Source organism: Pinus tabuliformis, chromosome 6, assembly GCF_031772625.1.
Source record: "Pinus tabuliformis cultivar Carrire ecotype Pingquan chromosome 6, CPIR1, whole genome shotgun sequence".
Classification (NCBI taxonomy): Eukaryota; Viridiplantae; Streptophyta; class Pinopsida; order Pinales; family Pinaceae; genus Pinus; species Pinus tabuliformis.
This window is the reverse complement of record NC_142292.1, coordinates 1,609,912,245-1,609,936,716: the sequence shown is the minus strand read 5'-3', so window position 1 is coordinate 1,609,936,716 and position 24,472 is coordinate 1,609,912,245. Positions and strand designations below refer to the sequence as shown.

General features: G+C 36.2%; 1 protein-coding gene across 2 annotated transcripts; it reads right to left on the bottom strand.

Moving 5' to 3' along the window:
- Positions 1 to 5,746: 5,746 nt before the first annotated feature.
- Positions 5,747 to 23,602, bottom strand: INO80 (DNA helicase INO80-like protein). Of its 2 annotated transcripts, none has more exons than XM_089429103.1 (23): positions 23,121 to 23,602; positions 21,344 to 21,425; positions 21,082 to 21,178; positions 19,957 to 20,864; positions 19,153 to 19,353; positions 18,763 to 18,873; positions 16,224 to 16,648; positions 15,990 to 16,098; positions 15,819 to 15,899; positions 15,488 to 15,654; positions 15,206 to 15,331; positions 14,875 to 15,036; positions 14,474 to 14,531; positions 11,595 to 11,825; positions 10,999 to 11,145; positions 10,313 to 10,876; positions 9,871 to 10,128; positions 9,522 to 9,629; positions 8,586 to 8,680; positions 8,217 to 8,373; positions 7,672 to 7,872; positions 7,156 to 7,305; positions 5,747 to 6,966 (listed from the first exon to the last, which is right to left on the bottom strand). In XM_089429103.1, the coding sequence occupies exons 1-23, from the start codon at positions 23,138 to 23,140 to the stop codon at positions 6,658 to 6,660; spliced, it is 4,767 nt and encodes a 1,588-aa protein (XP_089285229.1). In that variant the 5' UTR covers positions 23,141 to 23,602; the 3' UTR covers positions 5,747 to 6,657. The 2 variants fall into 2 exon arrangements, with proteins under 2 accessions (XP_089285229.1, XP_089285231.1); XM_089429105.1 differs by having other exon boundaries at positions 19,957 to 20,861.
- Positions 23,603 to 24,472: the final 870 nt, after the last annotated feature.

The following is a 24,472-nucleotide window of genomic DNA, read 5'->3' as shown; positions in this document are numbered from 1 at the left end:
TCTATCCCATATTAATCAACATATAGGTAGTTATAACCCATTATTTTGCAGCTATTAAAGTCTGCCATAATCAAACATGACATGAATTGACCATTTTTAGTATCAGTCAAGGATGCAAAACCAAGGATTTTTCCCTAAAATCGGACAAGAATCATATTGAATATGATGGAATTGCAAATGTGAAATGTTAACAATGCACAATCCTATTGCAACGGGAGTATTCAAGTGTCATGAACCCATTTATGGATTAAAAAAAATTCATCAAATCTCAAATTGCAGTTTTGGCAAAGATTCCCTAACCAGATTTGTATTAATGAAATTTTGAAAAAGGTAAAAAAATAAATAAAATGTTTTTTAACCACCTTAAAATTTAGTGAATTTTATCTTTATTGAAATATCTAATTCCAAAATAACACCAAAAAATAAGGAAATTTTGGCCACCTGGCAATTCTATAAATGTTAGGTCCCATTTTGTTAAGTCTCTTAGCAAGACCAAGTTTTAATATAATTGAAACATATTGTCCAATTAAAGACAATCGCGTACCATTAAAACATGTTCCACATCATTTATTCATTATAGACTATTCCCTAAGTTATTTCTTCTTTTTCTACTCTTACATGAGAGCTTTTATATTAACCAAAAAAAGGCTTGTGGAGCTACAGAATAATTTATTCATGCTAGTGGGTAGCATTCAATAACACCCACTACCATGCACAAGGAAGGAGTTTCACCAATGCTCAAAAACACTCAGCCAAGCAAAACCACCACCAATTAGCACATAATGCCTTTCCAGAAGTCCTCACTCTCCTGACAGCCAAAGCCTCTTCAATCGCATTGTAGTCCAATAAGCTATAATCCCACCATCATAAATAAAAATACATCAACAAGGTACATAATTGTATGTAGGCATGAGCCTAGGAGTGTGGCAGGAGACTAAGGTCTCACATAACTTCCTCTACTATATAGTTAGGTTACCATGCATTGAGCCATGTGACACCTTACTGCACTACTATGTGGCTTGGTCCGTGTGTTGAATTGTTTATACTATGGGTCATGGATTTAAAAATCAAAACTACGTTTTCAACCAATTATCTATCTAACCGGGATTAGAACTGCAATTGAATCAAACCAAATAGAGTGTCGTTTGGAATATCTGGTTCTAAAAATCAGAACTAGGTTTTAAAACAATTATCTATATAACCAGGATTAGAATTGGAATTGGATCAAACCAAATAGAGTATTGTTTGGAATATCCCATCTATAAGTGGGTAAGCAAGATAGAACTACCCTTATAACCTTAAGACACTAGCCAAGATAGGAACTAGAGAGTATCCAGGGCATATCACCACTAGAGACAAATGCAAAGTTTGCTATCTATATATTATGTAAGGGTGAATCTATCAAAATGGCACAGAGTACAATACATATTAACAACAAAGTATATAATTAATGAGACTCTAAGTGGCCTCCAGAGTTCAAAAACAATGCTACAAGTTATTGGGCCATTACTACAAATCAACATGATCACTCATCAAACTCATCACTAATTCACCACTACTAGAAATGGGATAATCAACAAGAGCTACATAAACATCATCTAGCTCAAGGTCTTCAAACTAGGATAATACCTCAACCTTATAATATGGCGGAAACTAATATAGCTTACTATGTCAAACCAATGATTTTGGTTTAAGTGAAAGGTTCATCTCAACCTTGTATGGTAGAAAAAGTTTAACATGTTTAACCAATTATTTTGCTTCGAGTGAAGGGTACATTTTTGTGAAGGCCATGGTAGAAGAGTTCAACAATTAATACCACCAATATCAACATAGTTCAACAATCATTGCCACCAATATCAAGGTCCAGAAAGGGTTTCATGCTCTTGATCAAATGTCAATCTCATACCCTCACACAATACATTACAATCAAATGGAAACATTGCAGTCCCCCAAATCATGAAACCCAAAAAATTGTTAAATCTTTTGGATATTGAACGATATCTACAATTATAGATTTTCCATATGAAAACCAATGAGATTGAAACCACTCCCAAACATCCTCAAACAATGAATGGTCATATTAAAAATTAAGTAAAAGATGAAAATGGAAGATAAATGAAATTTTGTCCTTAAGAATTTAACAACCATTGATTACCAACATTGCGAATAGGAACTACCCTTATAGCCTTGAAAAACTGGCTAAGATAGGAACTAGAGAGTACCTCGAATATATCACCGATGAAAGGCAAGATGTCTCGTAGGTGTTACACATGTTTTAGGGAGTCAAAACAAATTATTAATTTTTAATGAATATATATATAAGATTTCAAATCATGATTCCAAACCACCAGAGACAAATGCAAAGTTTGCTATCTATATATCATGTAAGGGTGAAAATATAAAAATGGCATAGAGTACAATACATATTAACAACAAAATATATAATTAATTAGACAAGTAGCCTCTAGAGTCCAAAAGCAATTCTACACGTAATTGGGTCATTACTACAAATCAATGATCAACATGATCACTTATCAAACTCATCATTGATTCACCACTACTAGAAATGGGATCATCAACAAGAGCTACATAAACATCATCTAGCTTAACCAAATATTTTGCTTTGAGTGAAGGGTACATTTTTGCTGAGGCCAAAATAGATGAGTTCAACAATTAACACCACCAACATTAGAGTTCAACAATAATTGCCACCAATGTCAAGGTACATAAAGGGCTTCATGCTCTTGACCAAATGTCAAATCACATACCCTCACACAACACATTACAATCAAATAGAAACATCGCAGTCCCCCAAATCATGAAATCCTGGAAACTATAAAATCAGTTGGATTTTGAATGATATCTACAATGATATCTACAAAGATAAAAGGAATTGTTATCTACAAAGATAAAAGGAATTGAGATAGTTTTTTGCTTAGGTTTAGGGTTTACAAGGGGGCAGGGTCGGTTTTATTGCAAGGGGAATTGTTTTGAGAGGAACACCTCTGATTTCCTAAAACTACCTAAAAACCCACCACTAGGGGTCGCACACTGCCCACGCATGTGAGATCTAAGTGGGCCATTAGGGTTGGAACTGACCAAATAGGGTCAATTTGTACCAATTAGGTACCAAACCAACTGATTTGGTATCTAACCAATACAAACTAGCCCTCCAACTAAGTTTTTCAAACAGTTTGTTAACTAGCTCTATCTGACCCGCCGGTTTGACCAATTCCCAGTTCAAATTGGCCAATTTTTAAAACTATACTACGTGTAAATCATGTTTGTTTCCATTAATACTAATGACCCCATATTTTGGCTTAATTACCAGACCTATCCACAATTTTGTTATTATACTGGAGGTACTTGAAATTTTGTTATTATACTGGAGGTACTTGAAAGAATTTGATACTAGAAAATAAATCACCTCCTCTTTTTTTTTTTTAACTTATTCTAGTATTGAAGCTAGTATATTATCCATGAAACAAATCTGTTGTATGGTTGGAAACAATGTCTAAACTAAAAACAAATGGATCACCTCCTCTCTTTTTTTAACTTATTCTAGTAGTATATTGTCCATAGTTGTTGTCTTTGAAACGTCTAAACTCCAAACAAATGAATCACCTCTTCTTTTTTAAACTTATTCCAGTATTGATGCTAGCATATTGTAGTTGTCTTTTTTTAACTTATTCTAGTATTGATGCTAGCATATTGTCCATAGTGTCTTTGTTTAACTTATTCTAGTATTGATGCTAGCATATTGTCCATAGTAGTTGTCTTGGAAACAAATCTGCTGTATTGTTGGAAACAGTCTAAACTCCAAACATTCCAACAGTCTAAACTCCAAACAAATGCCAATTATATTCTTGTTCCTCTAAAGCTCAAATGCCAATTATATTGTTGTTCCTCTAAAGCTCATAGTAGTCGCTCCCCATGCCACCCCACCATATATTTCATAAAATAGATTAGGGGGAATTGAATCCCCCGAGATTGACAAATTGCCCATTTAAAAAATAAATAAATAATTGTAATAATCTATTATTCAACTTCTTAAAACACAGTTGTTCAATCTAATCCTCCTCCTTGATAGAGTTTATATGCTTCTTTCTGTAACTTGAAATCACAAGATAATCATCTTAAATAGAATATTTGATCGAGTAGACGTAAAGGTTGATCCTACATAAGAAACAGCATAAAACAGAAACAGCATAAAACAGGCAAATTATCTAATTAAGTTTTTACATAAACTTCAGCCACGTGGTCAAAGCACTGCTGGGAGCCGTCTGCACCTACAATAAGGATTAGCCGTAGTCTAACTAGCCAGAGGAATTGCCTGGAAAGTTATGGAAATTCCGGTCATATTTAGAGAAAATCCGGCAAGGATTTTTGTAAATCTAAGTTATAGTTGTTAAACTTCAAAATTTTAAGTGTTCTAGACGTTTTTGATGGTGCTGAATCCATTTCGACCCTCAAAAACACGATTCAAACACTAACTCTACAAGATTTTTTGAAATTTTTTTGCCCAGATTCCGGCCACTTTTGACCGTCTAGGCAATTCCTCTGCCTCATTAGACGTCTCCTAAGGAATATATGGTATCGACTTGCTAAAAGTATTATAAAGCGGGACACCATAAAGCTACTAATGCAGCAGTCAAATCAAACCACTGGGATTTAAAGGTCATTTACTCTAATTTGACACACCTGTGCCATATATCCAATATGCCTAGCAATTTTTCCTTAAACCACCAATAAGGGACGCCAACTGCTGGGAGCCGTCCGCCCCTACGATAAGGATTATATGGTATCGACTTGCTAAAAGTATTATAAACCAGGACACCATAAAGCTATTAATGCAGCAGTCAAATAAAACCACTGGGATTTAAAGGTCATTTACTCTGATTTGACACACCTGTGCCATATATCAAATATGCCCTAGCAATTTTTCCTTAAACCACCAATAAGGAACCCCCTTTACGAGAAACATCTTAAATCACCAAAAACCTATTGTGACATAAAACCCGATGAATCAATAACGAAAAGACAACGGTGGTTCATTCCCAAACTCCCAATTAATCAAAATACTCAATTTGATTGGAGTTTGTGGAATCTACCGTTGGCCCTTTCAAATTTGTACCGTTTTTTAATTAATTGCAATATTTTTAGTAGAGTTTTCTGGTACATTATCAAGGCCTCTAAAGCATGCTATCGGTGTGCCAATTGTTACTAGTTTGACTGTGTAAAAACTATGTGTCTATATGTTTGTTACTCCAACGCCCTTACTGTTTTTTGCCCCTTCTGCTAAACTGTCAGCGCATACATGCTCGGAATGATATCATCTCTTTACTGCCATATTTTTTGTTCAGTTCCTTGAATACATTTCTTATATATGCATATAGCATTGTCATCATCCATCCTTTACGTGTGCATTTTTCCTGTATTTTAACTGGCACTATCTATTTCGAGTCTATGTCCTTGTCAATGTCAATGTTTTGAAGAGATTTCTATATAGATTATATAAAAAAGCATATCCAACGTCAAATCTTGGACCTCAAGAAAAAAGACTTTCCAAACAAGATTAGTGGTATTGCTTTATTTAAGAAACACAGTATCCAGAAAGAGAAATCACCATTAACCTTGCATTAAAAGGAGTGCAAAGGAATCCACCAAATATCGATAATATAAAAGCCTACAATAACAAAAGAATTATGTCCACAAAACCATACAGGCACAAAACAGAAGTTGTAAATGAGATACAAAAATTCATCTGTGATAGATTATAAAATAATAATAAAGTTATCACAAAAGGAGCTATACAAAGAAGTCACCTACAGCACATACTTGGGGATATAACAGCTTGTAGCAACTGCCATAACTTACAATGCAAACTCAGTTGGGATGTTGGCCTGACCAAAAAAAATACCATGCACGGGTCTTTTCCTGCTCTCTGTACCCAACAATTAAAGATTGTTGTGCTAATAAAATGCTAAAAGAAAAGGCGTCATAAAAGGAGGTGAAGATGCTTATGAAAGTTAGCATCTTGGAGTTGGCAGCATACACTAAAGTATAGGCTACTACTAAAGGATATGTGGACCAGCAGAAATAACTAAAATCTAAATGGAAGACAATAAAGACTGATTCTCAGCCTGGAGCTGCAACCCACCGCAATGAAGATGCCAGAATTGGGTATACATAGAAAAGCGCAACACAGTCTAAAAATGTGTTTGCAAAAACCATGGAGAGAGGGGTTGCCAAAATGAATGGTATGAATAGCACCGAGTATGACATGTACACCCACACATCTTGATGCATGGTGGGAAGATTTCATTCATCTCAGAACATAAAATACATTGAACCGGCCTCAGATAGCTCTCAAACCTCTCATATGCCAAAATATATCCTGCTTCAAGTTTTCTGTGCAATATTGGAGTCTGAGAGCATGGGAGTTACTTTAGCTTAAGCACCTTGAGAATAGGGCATGTGTATCACTACATAGTAGTTTCAAAGGACCAAAAGGTAGAAATTTTTGCTACTGCTGATCCTACCTGTACAAATTTTTGCCATCAGATGCTTCTTGTTGGATAAGACCAAGGCCAATGTGATCATCTAGTACCAATAGCATTGCAATACTGGTTAAAGATAAACCCAGCAAATGGGCTTCTATCTTGGAGAAGACCAGCTGCGAGAAGAACTTTCTTCTTCAATGTCTGCATTGGCATCAATATTACCTGTATTAACAAAAGAAGGGGATTCTGCAGACTCTCCAACTTTCTCAACAGGTCTGCCTGGTTGTGAGACATCATTTGCACTCTTCTTCATTCTCTTCCCAGGTCTTCCTTTCTGTTTAGAATCACCATCTATTCTCAAATGTTTAGGATCAATTTGTTCTAGAGGTACCTCTGAATCCTTCATAGTTTTCTGTGCATTTTTAGGTTTTGAAGATGGCTTCCTCTCCGAATTAAATTTTCTCTGCAAAATTTAGAACATCTTCTAAAATTAGTTTCCAGATCCCTACAAACTGTCTAAGAAACAGAGCATTTTATGTTGCCAAATGAAAAGTTTGTAATAATAAACAGATCATACGAACAAACCTTCAAGACAGTTTTTTTTCTCAGCATTCTTTACTCCCAATCAAATACTGAAAAGAACCAAACTAACCTTTCTAGTTCCTGCCTTTCCAGTATCTAGTTCAATAGCATTCTCTTGTGCTACTGCAGAATCCTCTAAATAAGCATCACCTTCAGCATTGATCCGAATAGCTTTTGCTGCACTGGACATGCCCTTTCTCTTCCTCTGCCTATCCTTACCCTGGTGATTTACCATCACACAAGCCAAAACATGAAAATAAGATGATGAAAATGGAAGGAAGCAAAAGGAAGAATAATTGCTGATAAAAAGACCAGATAAACGGAACCAAAATTAAAATGCAGTGCAAGAATTTTAGCTACATAGCAAGACACTTAGTCACAACATATTAATCTCTAGTTGCACTCCTAATAATGAGAACTGCATCATCCTAACAAACAATTTATATAATCTTCCTGCACAAACCTAGTTCTTAATTGTATTTTTCAATGAACTTTTATACAAACTAAAATTGGTGAGAACCTCTCTGCACGAATACACAACCAACTAATATCCACCAGAAAGAAGCCCAGAGAGTCTTAAAAGCACCTGCATAGGTCCTTGCTCCTTTATCTTCTGTTCCAGCTGAGCATCATCCAGCAACAAGGAAACGACATCTTCAGCATGCAGTAAATCACCTTGTGCATGACCCCCCGTCATAACAAGTTGCTGAACAGTATTTTTTTGACTAGCTCTTTGCAAAATTTTCTCTTCAACAGTCTCCTTACAAATCAGTCTGTACACTGTGACCTGAACCATAAATTACATAATTTATGAATGTGCTCAAGCAAAAGCCAATATAAGGAAAAAGAAGGGAAGGTGGTAACTAGAAGGAAAAATTCAGGACAGAGAAAACATTGTGCAGGAAAAATGTCAGAAAATAACAAATACATGCAGAATAGAGCTTAGCGATCCCCTACACACTAATAATGACATAAGTACATCTGAAATTATCAAGGTAGTAACAAGATCACAAACTTTGAAACCTTAACCACAGTTCTAAACTTCCATTACATAACGAGCAGCCTGCCATAAAGTCCAACATCAGACTTTAATTCAAAGAGACCAACTTTCAAGATAGAATTTTGACCAACCTCCTTCGTTTGTCCAAGCCGATGTGCCCTGTCCATGGCCTGTAAGTCCAAAGTTGGATTCCAATCGCTTTCATAAAATATAACAGTATCAGCAGCTGTGAGATTGATTCCCAGGCCCCCAGCTCTTGTGCTTAACAAAAAGACAAATATATCTTGCCTGCAAAAAAGTCATCCAAAAGGAATTTTTCCATGTGCATTATGTAACTAGAGAGAATTCATCTGCTAGATTAAGCCACAAGCAACCAATTGAACTCACGACATACTAAAAATAATTTGTGAATGCTGCTGAATATATTGCAGAGCTTCACATCTTATCAAGGAATGAGTAGACAGTTATTAGAATGCCAGAAGTTAGAACAGCATTCCTACTTGCTTTGGAAGTCCCTGACCATGTCACGGCGATCCATTATGGTTGAAGATCCATCCAAACGAAGATATTTGTACTTCCTGTAATTCATGTAGTCCTGTACAAAAATCAGTTTGTAAGCCATCTGTGACATCAACCAAATTTTTGGTACATAAAGGAAACTAGAGAAAATGCAAAACTACCATTAGGGGAATTCTGATGTCAAAAATGGGTCTCAAAACAAAAAATATACTATCTAAATCAACTTTAAAAGAACTAACAGGATTCAAGATGATGATGCCAAACACAAGGGTAAGTATTTTTGGAGGGAAAGGAAAGAAACTACTTTCTTTAATTGTATTTTTGAAACATCTCCCCTATAGGTATACTCTGATTTCAGGTGTAGGCATTCGTTGGATGGGGAATTAAATTCCAAATCCAACAAATACCCACTCTGCATGTGTTCATTGGAGATAAGTCAAAAATATGATGTTAATAAAAAGTAGTTTTTTCCTTTTTCTTCGAAAAATCATAACTCTTATTTTATTATTTTAACTATTATTTTATTATTTTCCTTAGGAGGCCCATTTTAGACCTGAAATTTCCCCTAATGAGATGTTAAAATGTAATGAAAACAAATTTCAACCATTCTTGTAATTATGCTCTAAGCACAGATTGCAACCTTTTAGGGAACAAAACAATTTAAACCTGTAAAATTCTATACCCTTCATCATCATCATACACCATAGAAAAACAGTAACTGCACTTGAAATGTAACACACTAATACACACTTTTTCTTACGTCTACTTCATAATCAGTAGTAAGAATAAGTGAGGTGGATAACAGAGAAGCCGCTAGAGGACAGGATATTGTGAAAAAAATTGGATGGCTCCAACAACAAAAACAATTTTAACGAATATAATTATCATGAATTCATCTGCTTATTCTTGCAACTCACCTCAAGAATATTGAGCATTTTAGTCATTTGTGCAAACAGGAGAATTCGATGGTTTTCAGCACGGAGGCGTTTCAGCAAAGCATCTAATGTCTGTAGCTTCCCAGAATCCTGTCGCATATTAAGTCATATTTAGATAACAAGAATTTTGACTTTTTTATTCTTCATTTTGTACTTCATTTAGCTCAGACAAATGTTTAAGATTAGAATTACAGGAAAAAAAAAAAGTTTTGTAGAATCAATATTATAATAATACTTGCTCCCTTATAAAGCAAACAGTCTGATGCAATTTCTAAACACAAAAATCATAATGTCTTCAACATCCAGATATTCATAATAGTATTAGGTGTACCGTAAGCATCTTTGCAAGATCAAAGCTTTGCAAAGGAGGTGAAGATCCAAATATTCGATTTGTAAGCTGAAGAACTGGCTTCTCAGAGAGTAAATCTGAGTCTATTTCTTTAATCAAATAATGAGGATCCCGAGGTTTTGTAGGACCATTGAACTCAGAAGTACGAGCAAAACCAACAAGTATTTTTTTCATCCATGGTTGATGAAGTTCTTCTGCATTCTGATATGCAAAACCCCTGTCTGAGCAGATGACATCAATCTGCAGCACAATGAACAAACCTCAGTGGAACTCTAGCACTTACAAGTCATACAGCCATGTTTTAATCATAGCAAACAAGGCTTCCAGCAAATATAATCATTTAAAAACACAATGAAGCACTCGATCCAGGTAAAACAAATCTGTTTACACATTCAAACAAAAATCAAACTAAATATAAACATACCGGGGGAGCTCGAATTGGTGGAATGAAAGAATAAACAGATTTTAACAGTCCAATATTATTAAGAGAACGGTCTTGATGGGAGATGACCAATCCTGCAAAATTTACATTTCCAGGACCAGTAGCACGCTTTCTTCTCCAAAAGATTGACTCTGCACGTGTTGGCAGCATCAACAATCTACTGACAGCTCTCACTTTGTCTTCTTCAATCTGATCACACTGCAAGATATCCTTCTCACTTTCCAGGAAGTCTTCAATAATTTCATCTAAAAATTGGCGATCCCATTTCGCTAAAGAATAAAGCAACCGCTCCACAACTGAACCCTTAGCAAGAAAAGCAACCTCAGCTGGCGAGAGGTCAATCATCCGAGAAAAGCCAAATGTGCCACTTTTAGCAGGAAAAGCAGATTCCCCTTCTGCTTGCCATGGAAAAATTGATGAATGAATATTTTCAGGCGAATAGACATTAAACAAGTTGTTCAAACATCTGTGTCGAAACCCCTGAACTGATCCAGAGCAGGACATGGGTAGGCTCTGAACGCCCTCTCTGTAAACTAGCTTGGGAATCTGGAAACAAAAGTATTGAAATCAGGATTGTACATGATAAAGTCATTTTATAAGTGCAAAAAAACAGCATTATTAATGTCAATCCAGAATAAGAGAAATAGGAAAAGGTTTCTATTTGTTACCTTGTATGAGATAAGATTTCGACTTCCAGCATAGTGTATATCTTCCAATTCACCAAAAGGTGGTGGTAAAAGAGAATTCCCAATTTGCCCGAAGTACATAAACATGCGCCCTTCATTCCTTTCAAATAACTCTGGATGATTGCATACCTGATATAATAAAAAATGAAAATATTTTAACTTCAATTAGAAACAGCCATCCTCAAAAAAGGCCTAATATTTTTGGAAGATCAGACAAGGAATAGCCCTTCTGTATGAGGCAAAAACTAAAGCATGCTCCCTAATATTTTGTTATTTCATTGGAAGCTCAGCCTAATTTCTTTTACATTGTTCAATAAGCATGCGTCTGACAGTCTAATCATTATTTTTTTCAAAATTTGACCTGAACATTGAAAAAACTAAAAAGCAAATCCAGTAAAATTTGTAATCAAACATGTCCTTGTGGTTTTAAAAACGAGGCAGTTCCAATGAAAACTTTTGTACTAAAATGAAAATCCATTTACGATAGTAAACTGAGTTAAGAAATGCAACCAGCTTTTGCAATTAAAACAACAAGTATCTTCAAGAATATCTATCAGCAAGGGTGGCACTGACCATACCTTTCTCAACTGGATAACAATGTTCATGAGGTTTTCAACCTTTTTGTAGTTTATATGACCTCGGGCACTATCAAGTAATTCGGCTACAGAAATCTTGTTCTTGATAGCCTGATAAAAGGCTTGCTGGCGAGAGCTCAATGTACAGTTCATTGTTACTTCCTTTTTATTGGTCATTTCGGTGATCACATCTTTCTTGACTCGACGCAACATGAAAGGCTTTAGAACAGCATGCTGATGAAGAAACAATCATAAAAAATTAATATTTTTAGCTGCTTATTTATTGTAAAATGAAAATGAAATTGATAAGCCAGAGAAATGAAGGAATAAATCTTTACTGTGAGCTAAAAGTAAATTTGACGATTATGCATCAGAGACCTGTGCTCATGATTTGTATACTAAGCCAAACTTGCAGCAAGCAATTTCTCATTCTACAAGCCCATGTCCTCTAGAGTAGCACATGCTTCTCTATTCTTTCACTTCTTTAAACTATAACAACAACAGCTAAAAATCCACTAGGTTGGTGGTGGTCGATGGACCATTATAGGCACTTCGGCAAAAATACCTGTAGCAACTACCCATACAACAGAGGCATAAAGTTGAAGGCTTGGATTGGATGGTGGCAAAAATGATATTTTTCCATTTTTTGGTTGATGCTTTGTAGTAATTAAGTTATACTGGCGAGGATGGTGACCAAAATGATATTTTTCCATTTTTTGGTTGATGCTTTGCAGTAATTAAGTTATACTGGTGAGGCATATTGATTGAGGTTTGCTGGGAGAATGGAAAGCTGGAAATCATCATTTCTATGAGGCATTTTTGGCCATGCTCCCTTAATTTTCTGGAATGAAGTACTTTTTGAGAAATGTTTCAACAACTCAGTCACTTAGTGGGCAAGATTAACTTTAGAATTTCAAAAAATTGTTTGGAAGATGTCACATCAACACAAATGGCATCATGCAGCTGTGGTCCACAGGGAACATCTAATGCCACTGGAAATTCCACAAGGGTTCTATCAGCAGGTTCAAAGAAATGAAAAATTAAAAGTGGGGAGTGGCTGGCAATATGTGCCACAAACAATTAGTCAGCTTTTAGGTTTTGCAAATTATTTCAACTACTTGCTTAGTACTTTCAGGAACTCGTTTCAGTGCCCATAATGTTCTTCTAATTTTATAGAGAAACCCGGTTCAGTAGTCGCTAGATGAACTTCAGTTGCACCTAGTAATAGATCAGCCGTGCAGAATTTGCAGTCAGTGGAAGCACGTAAAAGCACTGTGCCCATGTTATTGGAAATAGATTTTATTCATATTTGAATTCACCTAGGACTCTCATATAAAGATATAATTCCAAAATAAGGGACTGAACAATTTAGCCAAAAGGGTTAGCTCAATTGATTGTCACCAGTGTTGTTGGACATTTTGCTAGTTCCATGCCAGTTAGGCGCTCAATTTGAATCTCCCTGGGTTAAATGCACTAGTCTATGCCAATGAGTTTACTAGGGATGTCATCCACAGATGTGGGGAAGCATCCCTTGGGCTTCCCCACAAGGTTCCTTCGAAATTTGATAGATAAGCCTTTAAAATGACTTTGAATTCTGCTTTAGTTTACAAATGCAAAGGACTTTGGTCATTCAGTTAATTGATGAGTTGACTGGATAGTACATCGACAAAGAGCTATAGCATATTTCCTTGATCAAAGAGACTGACCACTGACAAGTCTGAGAATTTTAGAACAGGAACCAGAGTAATGGAATAGGGACCCTAGCTTTGGGCGAGTTCAAAATTACCTCTGAAACCTCATTTCAAAAGTTTGATCCAACCTCATTGGTTCTCTACTCTACCCTTGTCTAGGTAAAACTTTGAAGTTTTCCCTCCATTCTCAGGTTGATGATACTCTGGAAAGAGTTAAAAATTACATTAAAAAGGTCTTTGTGTTCAGGGATAGGCCAACTGACAAAGACCTGATATCTTAAGCTAGAAATTCGTCAGGAACTAAATCTTCAAAGGTGTCTGAAAAAAAAAGGTAACCCTTGAATTGCCAGGAATCTGCTGTAGGCAAATGCTTGATTATATGAACATAGCCATTCAAAACCTAGTGTGAGAATAAAAGGTGTCACAAGACATGAATGAAAAAAGTAACGCACTGAAGAGTCATAGAGTTTGCATTGGCATGCTTGAAACAAAAAGCCTTTTAGGAAAGACCCAAGAAGGGCAATTATCAAGAAAGTGATTCATCAGTTTCGTGAGGGTAAGGAAGGCAACAAAAAAAGGCCAACCTAGCTCCGGGATGACCCTTTGACATTTAAGGAATCAGACAAAGAAGGAGGCCAGTGGACTCTCTAGATGGCAGGATAGTGATGAGGAAAATGAGAAGGACCAATAGGTATATTCAAACAGACAGGCAAATAAATAAAGTGGACAAGAACAGGATTAAGAGTTTCCTCCCAGTAAGTAGCAGAAACAGGGGGCAGTTTTTGCACAGGAAGAAAATGAGAATATCTCACAGGCCTGAAAAGGACCTAAAGAGAGAAACTTGTGAGACCTGAATATCTCTGTGAATTTAGACTATTTAGTAACAAAGTTGTGAGACTTGTCTGGAACTCCTGAGTCTTGCCGAGTTTCACAATGTCAGTTCTGAAACGAACACTGGAACTCACCTCCCTGGACAAAACTCACCAAGACTCGTCATTCACTAGTCAAACTCCTGTATCATATGTTTTGAGCTTTTTTCCTATGTACCAAGTCTTGGAGCCGAGATTTACCAAGTCACCGAGTCCTCCAGACTCAAAAGGTGGCCAAGCTTTTGCAAATCTGAGTCTGAGAGCTTTCAAAACTAAAAGCAAATTCATAAGAAAAGAAAAGATAGAAATAAAAAACACTTACTAGTCGATTAAGTTGGTGTTCATTCAAAGTGCCTCCATGCTCTGCATGGTTTTCTATACTGCCAAAGGCATCAAAAGCGTAACAAATGTTAGAATGTGATAAAAATATTTACTTAACCTCAACACCAAATAACATTGTATAGTAAACACATTTTGTATATTAAGTGTGTTGGAGCTTTAAAAGAACCCAATGTTTCAAGAGGACACTTCACCCATCACAGGCTTCAACTGGATCCAATGATGGATGAGTGTCCACTCAAAGAGTTGGGTCATTTTAAAACTCCAATACAGTTCATATCCAGGAAATATTTACTAAATGTATGGCCAACTGTGAAAACCTACATGCTCAAACCATAAAACATGCTTGGTTATCAAAACAACCATTGATGAATGAGATCATACCCTTTGGAGAACCATTCATTGAATTGCTCATGGCTATCAAACAATGTTGGCATAATAAAATGAAGCAGTGCCCAAAGTTCTGCCATGTTATTTTGAATGGGTGTTCCAGTAAGCAAAAGGCGATTTCGACAGTTGAAACCCAAGAGCGTTTTCCACCGTATACTGCAAAATATAAGTGACTCTTTAGAAGTTAAATCACTTGTATCTGACACCTATAAATTCCTTTTGAATGGAACACCAAAAACAAAAAAAGATCCCAAGCATCAGATACTGGATAACATTTTGACTCTTTGGAGCTTAACAGTGATTCAAGAAACTATATTTCACCTACCTGTTTGAACTCTTAATCGCTTGAGCTTCATCTAAAACCATATACTGCCATTTAACTTTCTTTAAGAACTTCTCATCAGTTACAAGGAGCTGGTAACTTGTGACAAGTATATGAAAACTTGCATCCCTGAAGAAGTTAACAAAATTGAAGCACTTTCATATAAGATGAAATTTATTATCACAAGAAGAAAACAGTAAAAAGCAAACATGTTTTATGTAGATATATGAAATATAGGAATCAGAATTCGGCCATGTGCAGAACATGAAAGCTTACAAGTACTACCTTCGATAAAGTCGCTTAGGATGTATATTTTTTCGAAGTACTTGCCGTTCATTACCCCAGTAAGGGAGACATATCAAATCAGGACAGAACCTTCCAATTTCATCAGTCCAGTTACTCAACACCGAGGCAGGTGCAACCACAAGAAATGGTCCCCATATGTTCTTTTCCTGCCAAAGGACAAAACCATGACTTTGTAAAATACAATAACGAAAAGTGCATATCAACATAGCCTGGCACTGAACAAATTAACAGCCTAAAGCTTGAATTTTTTATAAACAAGAAAAAAATGATTTAAAAGGTAGCAAATATTGTCAAAAGAGAAATTAGATACCTCAGCTAAATGAGTTAAGAATGCCATTGCTTGAATGGTCTTGCCTAAACCCATTTCATCAGCTAGGATGCCATTCAGTCCCTACATATATGAAATAAAATTACAAACCGAAAAAGAGAATCCCCAAAAGGTAAAGAGTTATTTGTACAGCTTCATCTAAAAAGTACTCACCTGTTCATAACAATTTACAAGCCATTGAAGACCCTTGAGTTGGTACTCTTTCAGAATACCAGTAAACATTTTTGGTGTTTGCACCGATGAGGTAAGAGGCATTGAGGAACTACACAGGACAAGATGAGCAAGGCACTTTAGATTCCAGAGGGCATAACAAAGACAGCAATGCAAGAAGGCACTGAACAATCTTATTTAAGTATTAAGTTAGAACTTTATCGTCTAAAAGCTTACGGGTTGAGCAAATCCATGTTGCTAGAACCGTCAGCCACACCCTCCAGTGTCAGGCTATCAGCTCCACGAAATTTTAAACACTCGTCATCAAATGCACTCGTTATTTTTTTCTGTTCAGAGACTGCGTTCTTTGCAACTCTAATGGCTTCTTCTTTAAATGCAGTTTCTTCTGGATCTTCTTCCTCTGTTGGTTTCACATCATCTACATTTTGACCCACATCTGCTTCGGAAGTAGAGGCTCCAGCAGCTAGCATTGAAGGTTCAGCAGCTTGAGAAGCCGATTTATTCTGCATGAAATGACTGTAAAGCTCTGTCTGTGAAAGTAAAAAGTTTAGCCTCTGCTGTTGTCTTTTAGCTTCTCTGAGCTCTTCCGCACGCTTCAAAGCTTCCGCTGCATCCCTCTCTTCCTTTTTCCTGATTTCAGCCTGTTAACAAAGCCACCATTTACCAATATTATAAATCTGTCTTTGAGAAAACCAAGAAATGATTATTTTCTTCTAATAACTCACATTCAGGATTTCTTTAAACTTATATAAAATAAATTAAACAAAACAAAACCAAAAAAAAAAAAAATTTACTAATATCACTTTAAGTAATTCTGTACTAGTCAAATTATGCAGCAGTGGGCACATTGAGCTTGCAACAAATGTGCCAACTTAGTTGGCTTAAAGTCTCATTCTATTGTACAATTCAAATAATCCTGATTTGCATATGAGGGGTTTGGAGGGATTGAGTATCCCTCTGTATCAGGCATGTGCAACACCTCAGTCCTTCAAAGATGCCATCACAAGTGAGCAACCTTCAGAGTGCAACGTAATGTGTGATGCATTGGCTTCACACTCTAGTTTTCTCCGGCTGGTGCACACCTGAGGTTAATCTCATCCATTACTGAGCACGATCTCCAAGCCTTTTTTGACCAAGATTTGTATTGAAGGCTTTTCAACTTCTGTGGGGTGGGTTTGTGACAAGTCATTGAATACTTTTCCTGTGCTAAGGGCTTCTTTGTTGTTGGCTTCAGAAATCAATACCGTTGTAGAAAACTCATGGAAATGGCGCCCAGGTTTTGGGGCAGAGCTAGTCCCTTCCTTCAACCATGTCACCCAGACTTTAATGATTTATCCCAGCTGGCTAGTACTTTGTCCTGGTTTGGTCCACCATACAAACCTCTGCACCTTTGCTCCAAACTTTAAAGACATTCTCAAGCACACCAAAAATGCAATTAGCAGGTTCATCTTGGTAAATTCTAGAGATAAAGATAGCATTTTGACTTTTCCTCGAAGTTTGCATTGTTGTTGGTCACTACGAAGACCTTCCTGGGGCCATAAAGCTTGAATTTAAAGATGTTCCTAGGATCAAAAATTAGAATATTAGACTGCTGCTTTCAGATTAAGAGTTTGATCACATCTGGAAATTTCCCGCAGCACGAAGCCAAAGGACATTCCACTGACAAAGAAAGGAGGTTTTAGGTGTTTAACAAAATATTTAGAACCCAATATGGGTTCACACATTAAAGAACCAGAAAAATAAGTCTCAAATATTGACCTCAAGACATCTGCAGACAAGGACACTGAACAAGGAGAACCTGACATTGATCGGACTGAAGGCTCAAAAGAGGAGTTATAAATATCTTAAACTAAAAAACCTGAACAGGGAGGAGAAGCTGAGTAAAATCAGCAGGGAGAACCTGCCTCAAATCCACCAAGAGAAGTATAGTTTGTGGGAGTATCATGAAGCTGTTCCAGACCCTAATTTGAAATATATGCAAATGCATGGCAACATGTCCCCAGAGATTTCATACCCCTCTGTGAATCATGCAGCTAAAATCGATATTGGCTTCTTCATCTAGAGAGGGAAGAAACAAGCCTGAGAAGACCATATGAAGATATTTCTGTGGATAACTCTTAACCAAATTCAGTTGGTTCATCCAGTTTTTTCCATTATTGCACCTCTCTTTACATGAAGCTGGAGGACTATTCCCAAGAAGCTTTAAGATCAAAGCCTGGTACAAGTCATGGCTGATTTTGATAGAATAGATACCACTTGCCCATAGATGCTCATAGCAAAATAGATGTTGGAACTCACTGCAGTATATCAGGGAGTCTCAATAATTTGGCTATATAATGTTTTGTAATTATTGACCCCTTAGTCACTTTCCATTCTTAATAAATTATCCCTGCTTCCTTTTAAAATGGTAGGAAAGTCTCATTCTAGTGAACTTTTATTCAATTTTCACATTAGGATATATGTATAGATTCTGATTTATATGCAGAGTTCAGTCTCCACATTTCTGAGATATGATTCATCTTGTGATTCTTAAAGTGTACAGTTCCTATTCAGCATTTCAGAGATCTACTTCTACACTAATGTCCTCTAATCCGAAGTACGAACTAGATTTTCAAACTGTCCTGACTCATGAATCTAAACAGATTCATTTGTTTATAGTGTTCTCTTTCATCTACATTAGCCAAATTTCTTTCTTATAACAAATAAAGGGGCATAATTTGTTTTCCTTGTTTCACTTCAGCTTGAAGCACTATACCTGTTCTTTGTCAGCTTTTTTATAGTATAGCAGCATATCTCGAGCTAATTTCCTGGTGCGCATTGATGCAGCCTTCATCAGCTTCAAGGACCGTGCAGATCTAGCCTTAACCTGAAACATAAATTGACAGACAGATGAGAGGATACATATATAATTTGAAGTATAACTACTTAAATCATTCAAAAAAACAAGTTCAAAGCATAGTCATGGATACTACAGTTGACAGATATATTTGAACAATCTTAAAGAATTCAAATATACCCCCAAGATGTTGAATATCAATTTGATCTGTAGCAGATAAGAATATGAACAAATTATATGAATAAGGGTAATCTTAGGTTAATTCCATACAAAGAATATAGTTTACGTTTTATAGAGATTTTTATATACCTCCTTTTGGCAATATTCTGCAAATTTTTTAGCATCATTTGATTGTTTTCTGTGATATAATGAGAAAGTTTTATGGTGTTTTGGCAAGTCTCTTTTGACAATGTTGGCCCAGTTCTTTGCAATTTTCTCAGCATCCTCCCTTTCAACCACAGATGGATCTTTTTGTATGGGATGCTTCTTGGGTAGCTTGCGTTCAATAATCTGTATACATTACAACCACAAGTCAACTTAGTTATCGTCTCAGCAAAAAGGTATAAAGAAATAAATTAAATGAAGAATTTCTCTCTGCTTCAGAAGAGATACCAAACAGCTAACTTAAAAAGGGGTAAGCCATAGAATTTGTTTTGTAACATAAACATTCTAATCACATTACTTATATAGATACTTTAAAGGGTAGAAGTGCAGAAAACCAAATGACTATCTATATTTCTAAAAAAGTAAAGTTCCTAAACACATGCACCACAGAATAGATTGCCCACTTCTGTCATAAACAGGTTTGGAAAATCAGTCCTGAGGTTATGCTCAACTACTAATGGATCTGTGGTTAGCCGGTTTTCCAACCATGAAGAAAAGTTTTGGTAGCCAAAATAAATTAGTTCTAAATACAGGGTCGGAAAGAACTAGCCTCTTAAAATGACCATACTTGATGAAGATACACAGAATATGCAAAGATGCATTATATTATTACAAATTAGCGATGTATACATGGGCAAGAATTCTCTTGTAATCTAATAGAATGCTAAAAAAGACAGTATGTGGAAGCAGAATGATAAGTCAAGCAAATCAATAAAATGTGTATTGAACCTCATAGCTATCCCCTTTCTCCAAGACCTTCACATAACAAATTTGCAATTTGCCTGTTTCAGACATAATCAGCCTTTGAATGCCTAATGATTCCTGCTGTGTTGGTAATGCTTCCAAATCAGAATCAAATACTTGCAGACAGAACTTTTGGCTTGAGTCACATGATGATGATAGTGCTTTCAACCTGCCCTGAAGAGTCTCATACTTTGTGGAAGGTTCTCCCATTCCAGCACAGTTCTGACGTCTAATCCTTTTATCAGCAGCCATCATGGCAGACAAAGATCTCAAATCTAGCCTACCCTTCAAAAAACTCTCCTCTATTCGAACATCTGTAAAGTTTGGCAAGTTAAGAAGTGGTGCTAATTTGTCATAAACTGGCGGAATTTCAAAAGTAACTCCCTCTGCTATCTCCAATAAACCAGATGTTGTTGTATGCAGACCATGTTCAGGTGCAATGTCAAGATGGTTGTAATTCCCCAGATTCTGGACTGCATCGTCTATATGAGGACCTGCCAAAGCAGGAACGTCTAATCCATGTGGAGTCCTCTCATCTTTTAGAACCATCTGAGAGCCATGACTTAATTTCCGACTTTTCCCGTTTGATGTACGCTTTGCAGTGGAGGGACCTATGCGGGCAGCAGCAGCTGCTGCTGCTTTCAACTTATTGGCTTTCTTGAACTTTTGTGCATGTTCCCCAAGCATGGTCCGATAATATTCCTCTGATATGTGCTTCTCAAAGTCATCATCATCTTCATCATTGCTGTCTGCATCTTTCCGTGCAGATGAGTTATAACCAGCCTCTGGTTCAACATGGTACCGTTTTCTTTTTAAAGCCATCTCTGATGGTAAATCTGATGGCCTCTCAGCCCGACCACCATTTATTTGTGCAAGCACTGTGTCATAACCTGCTTCATTAAAGTCAAAAGAAACAGAGCAGAATGATCAGAGATGTTAATCAAATTATCCCAACCCAACCACTGTTACACTGTTGTTAAACAAGCAAGTAAAGAAATTTCACACAATGATCTCTACCTAGCTATGATGGACAAAAACAAGGTAAGCCCAAAAACACCCTAATAGATTTCTATAATTCAAAGTAACAAATCAACATCATCTTTGTGGCACCTTTAATTCCATTACTCTCATCTTGACTACTGCTAGTGTAATTATCTGGATCATCATCATCATCATCATCATGTGGTACCTGAAAATTCCGTACAGACTGGCAATAAAAATACATGTATCAAATACAAGTACTTCAATTATAAAAGCATTTAAGTAGCCTAAAGCATAAAGCTGCATAAAACTAGTATAGAGCAAATATAAATGCTTCGCTTGTATCCCACAGGACTACAAATACTACTTGAATGACATCAAACAAACTTACATCCAGGTTAAAGAGTTCTGAATATTGATAATTATTTTTAGCCAGATGGTAGCCATTAGTATAAGGCGACTTGTGCTCCATCCTGATCATAATGACACCAAAAGAGAAGACAACATGTTAATTGCAAGTCAACGAGTCATAAGAAGTGCTTTCAAAAACAATCTAACACATTTTTATTGATTTCAACAATCAAGTATATTAAGCAGACCATAACATAAAAGCACAAAGCACACAAACACTTCTAAGTGATTTTAGTACCGGAGGAAGGGAATTTTCAGAACCTAAGGAACTAAAGGATGTTTCTTCACACAAGACAAATCACAGCAGCAGCAATCACTGCCATGTCAGCAACAGCAGAAGCATTAATTATTAATCTGCAGGCTAACAAGTAGCACTGCCCAATACAGCCATTGGAAATTCAATACCAGAAACAGGGACCTTTCATGAGGGAGAAGGTGGCATTACTCTTCTGGATAGCTAGAAAAACTAAACAATCAAGGCTAACTAATCAGCACTCACAAAATAAATAAAATGGTGAATATTGTTGTAAATAAGTCTCCCCGACTAGCGGGGCCAATCACTTCAAACAATTTATAAATGGATGATGAATATCTTGGGGCAAAAACAAAGGTAATTGACACCAAAGAGTATGAAAGGTTCGTGTAACAGACAAGAGTATATGGCCTTCCCACAGGCTACAAGAAGTTCTACCTTGTTAACAGCAGTAGCAATCTTAACGTGCGGGTTAAAAAGTAGAGCTTCCCATTCCAGAGAGTTTGGAGATTCAATACAAGGAACGAGACAACTTTCAACGGGTACAAGCCTCGAGGTAGCATTACTCTATGGGCTAGTCAGAAACACTATAAATTTAGTATTGGCTAATCAACAGCCACAAAATTTATAAAATGACAAAAATTGATGTGAACGAGTCTAGGCCGGGCCGTGAAGCAAATCATTTTAAACAGCGATAAAATAGGATTACAAATCCCAGGGGGCAATAATGGAGATAATTAACACCAAATACCACAAAAGGGTCATGCAACAAACAGTACTACACTCATACGATAGCCATTAACCCACGCGGCTACAGTTTGGATCTTGTGCTCGGAGGGCGACCGTGATTGTCCAGGCTAAGATACAGCTAGATTCTTGTTCCTGCTACTAAAAACTAATGCAATCACACCTACCGGTGCCTACTGGATCTTGTTATGCTCATACCTCCCAGTGCATATGCAATAAATAAATATAATTTAAACAAACAAACAAAAAAGAACACGGCCATCGTACAATTAAGTGCGGGAATTCATGTCCAATAACTAAATAACCTCTACTCAACGCAATTGTGCATAGAATACGCAGACAAGGTACTAACAACAAGAATGAATGTACCTGAAATTGGGACAGAAGAAACTGTTATCACCTCCAGGAGCAGTGATTAGACTTGTACCCTACTCTCTTGCAATTTTACATAAACACCAGATCAATTACAGCCAAAATTGAACCCCAATTACAGCAAAACCCCGAATTTAAATAATAATAAAACTTGCACAAACCCTGAAAATTCACACTCAATGTGCCAGACGCAGTGAACCACCAGGAAAAAAAAAAATTATAATTTCTACAGAAATTATATAGGATTCGCATCACTCAATTGACAAAACCGAGAATATGCCCACACAACTGAATAACCTAACACTGAGTAAACCCAATTTCAGCCCAACAAGAAAAGAACAAAACCGCAAAACTGGATCTCAAACGAGCTATAAAAAAGCTGTACCTTTGACAGGGCGCCTGCATGATAATTTGTCGCTGAAACCCTCAGAAATTCAGCGGCGAGGGTCTGTATTTCGTTTCGGAAACGAACCGGCGAACAGCCGGTAGTCAATATCTCGAGTGCCCTGAGGCTCCTTACGCTAGAACAAACCTACTAAACTTATAAGAACGGTGGAGAAATCTAGGTTTTGAGGATATGCGGGGGTTTGGACCTGGCCATATCTTCTTCTACCATATTTCCAATGCTATGCCGCTTGCTTGCTTCCTGTTTATTCTGAGATACCACTTACCCCGTGTGAAAACCGACTTTATCAAACGGGATCATGGTTGTTCTTCTTTCCTTTTTTTTCTTTCCTGTATCTTTGTTCTGGTCATTAACCAGGGTCTGATCTGGTTAGGCCTGTTGTCATTATTGAGGGCGCGCCCCTATCCCACCCTCCATTACCTGGCGGAGTTGGAGGGGTGATAAAAAAATTTAGCCCCCCAGCTTAGCCATTAGATTTTGTTAATGTTTTAAGTTGGTGGAAAAAGTAAGTGGTATTCCAAAATGTTTGGAGCTTAGGATTTTTTTGAGCTTGGTATAGAATATTGATTTTTGAAAAAAATGATAATAATAAGATGGAAATGGTTAGAATATTATTCTTGGCATTCAGAATTTGTTTTAATATATAATATAAAATATTAAAATATTGTTTTACATGGATTTTGTTTGACTTGAGTTGACTTTTTGTGAAAAAGGATGGTAATAGTTATAGGTGGTTGGAAAAAATTTAATATTTAAGATAAAGTTAATATAAAGATATATTAGTAAAGTGATAGGTTTAAGTGCCAAATTCCATCCTATATTGTTATGTATATATAAGCAATTATGACAATGTAGTCCATAATTAAGAAGAGGAATATTAATTTAGAATGAGATTTACTATAGAAATGCATTGTAATAAGATAATATGTAATGTTTACATATAACGAAAAAAAATTATAAACAATTGACCAAGCATAATGAAGTTATAGAATAAAAGAGTATATTATCACATTGTCTAAAATTTACCATTTAAAGAATAAATATATAAGAAAAATACATATAATTTTTTATTATTAGGAGATGATAATAAGTACTTATATAGCCTTCTATATCTTCTTATCCTTATTTATGTGTATTTTTAAATTGAAAAGGCAACATCACATTTGAACATCTCTCTTGCATTTTACATTATAAATCAAGTTGTATTTCTTGAAGTGGTTGGTTTAAATAGTTTCAACATATTCTAGGCTTAACCCTAAATTTTCATGGGTGAATTTCTCAAGTATTGAAACATTTCTCAATGAAAGGATTTCATTTATCTTGTGGTTGTG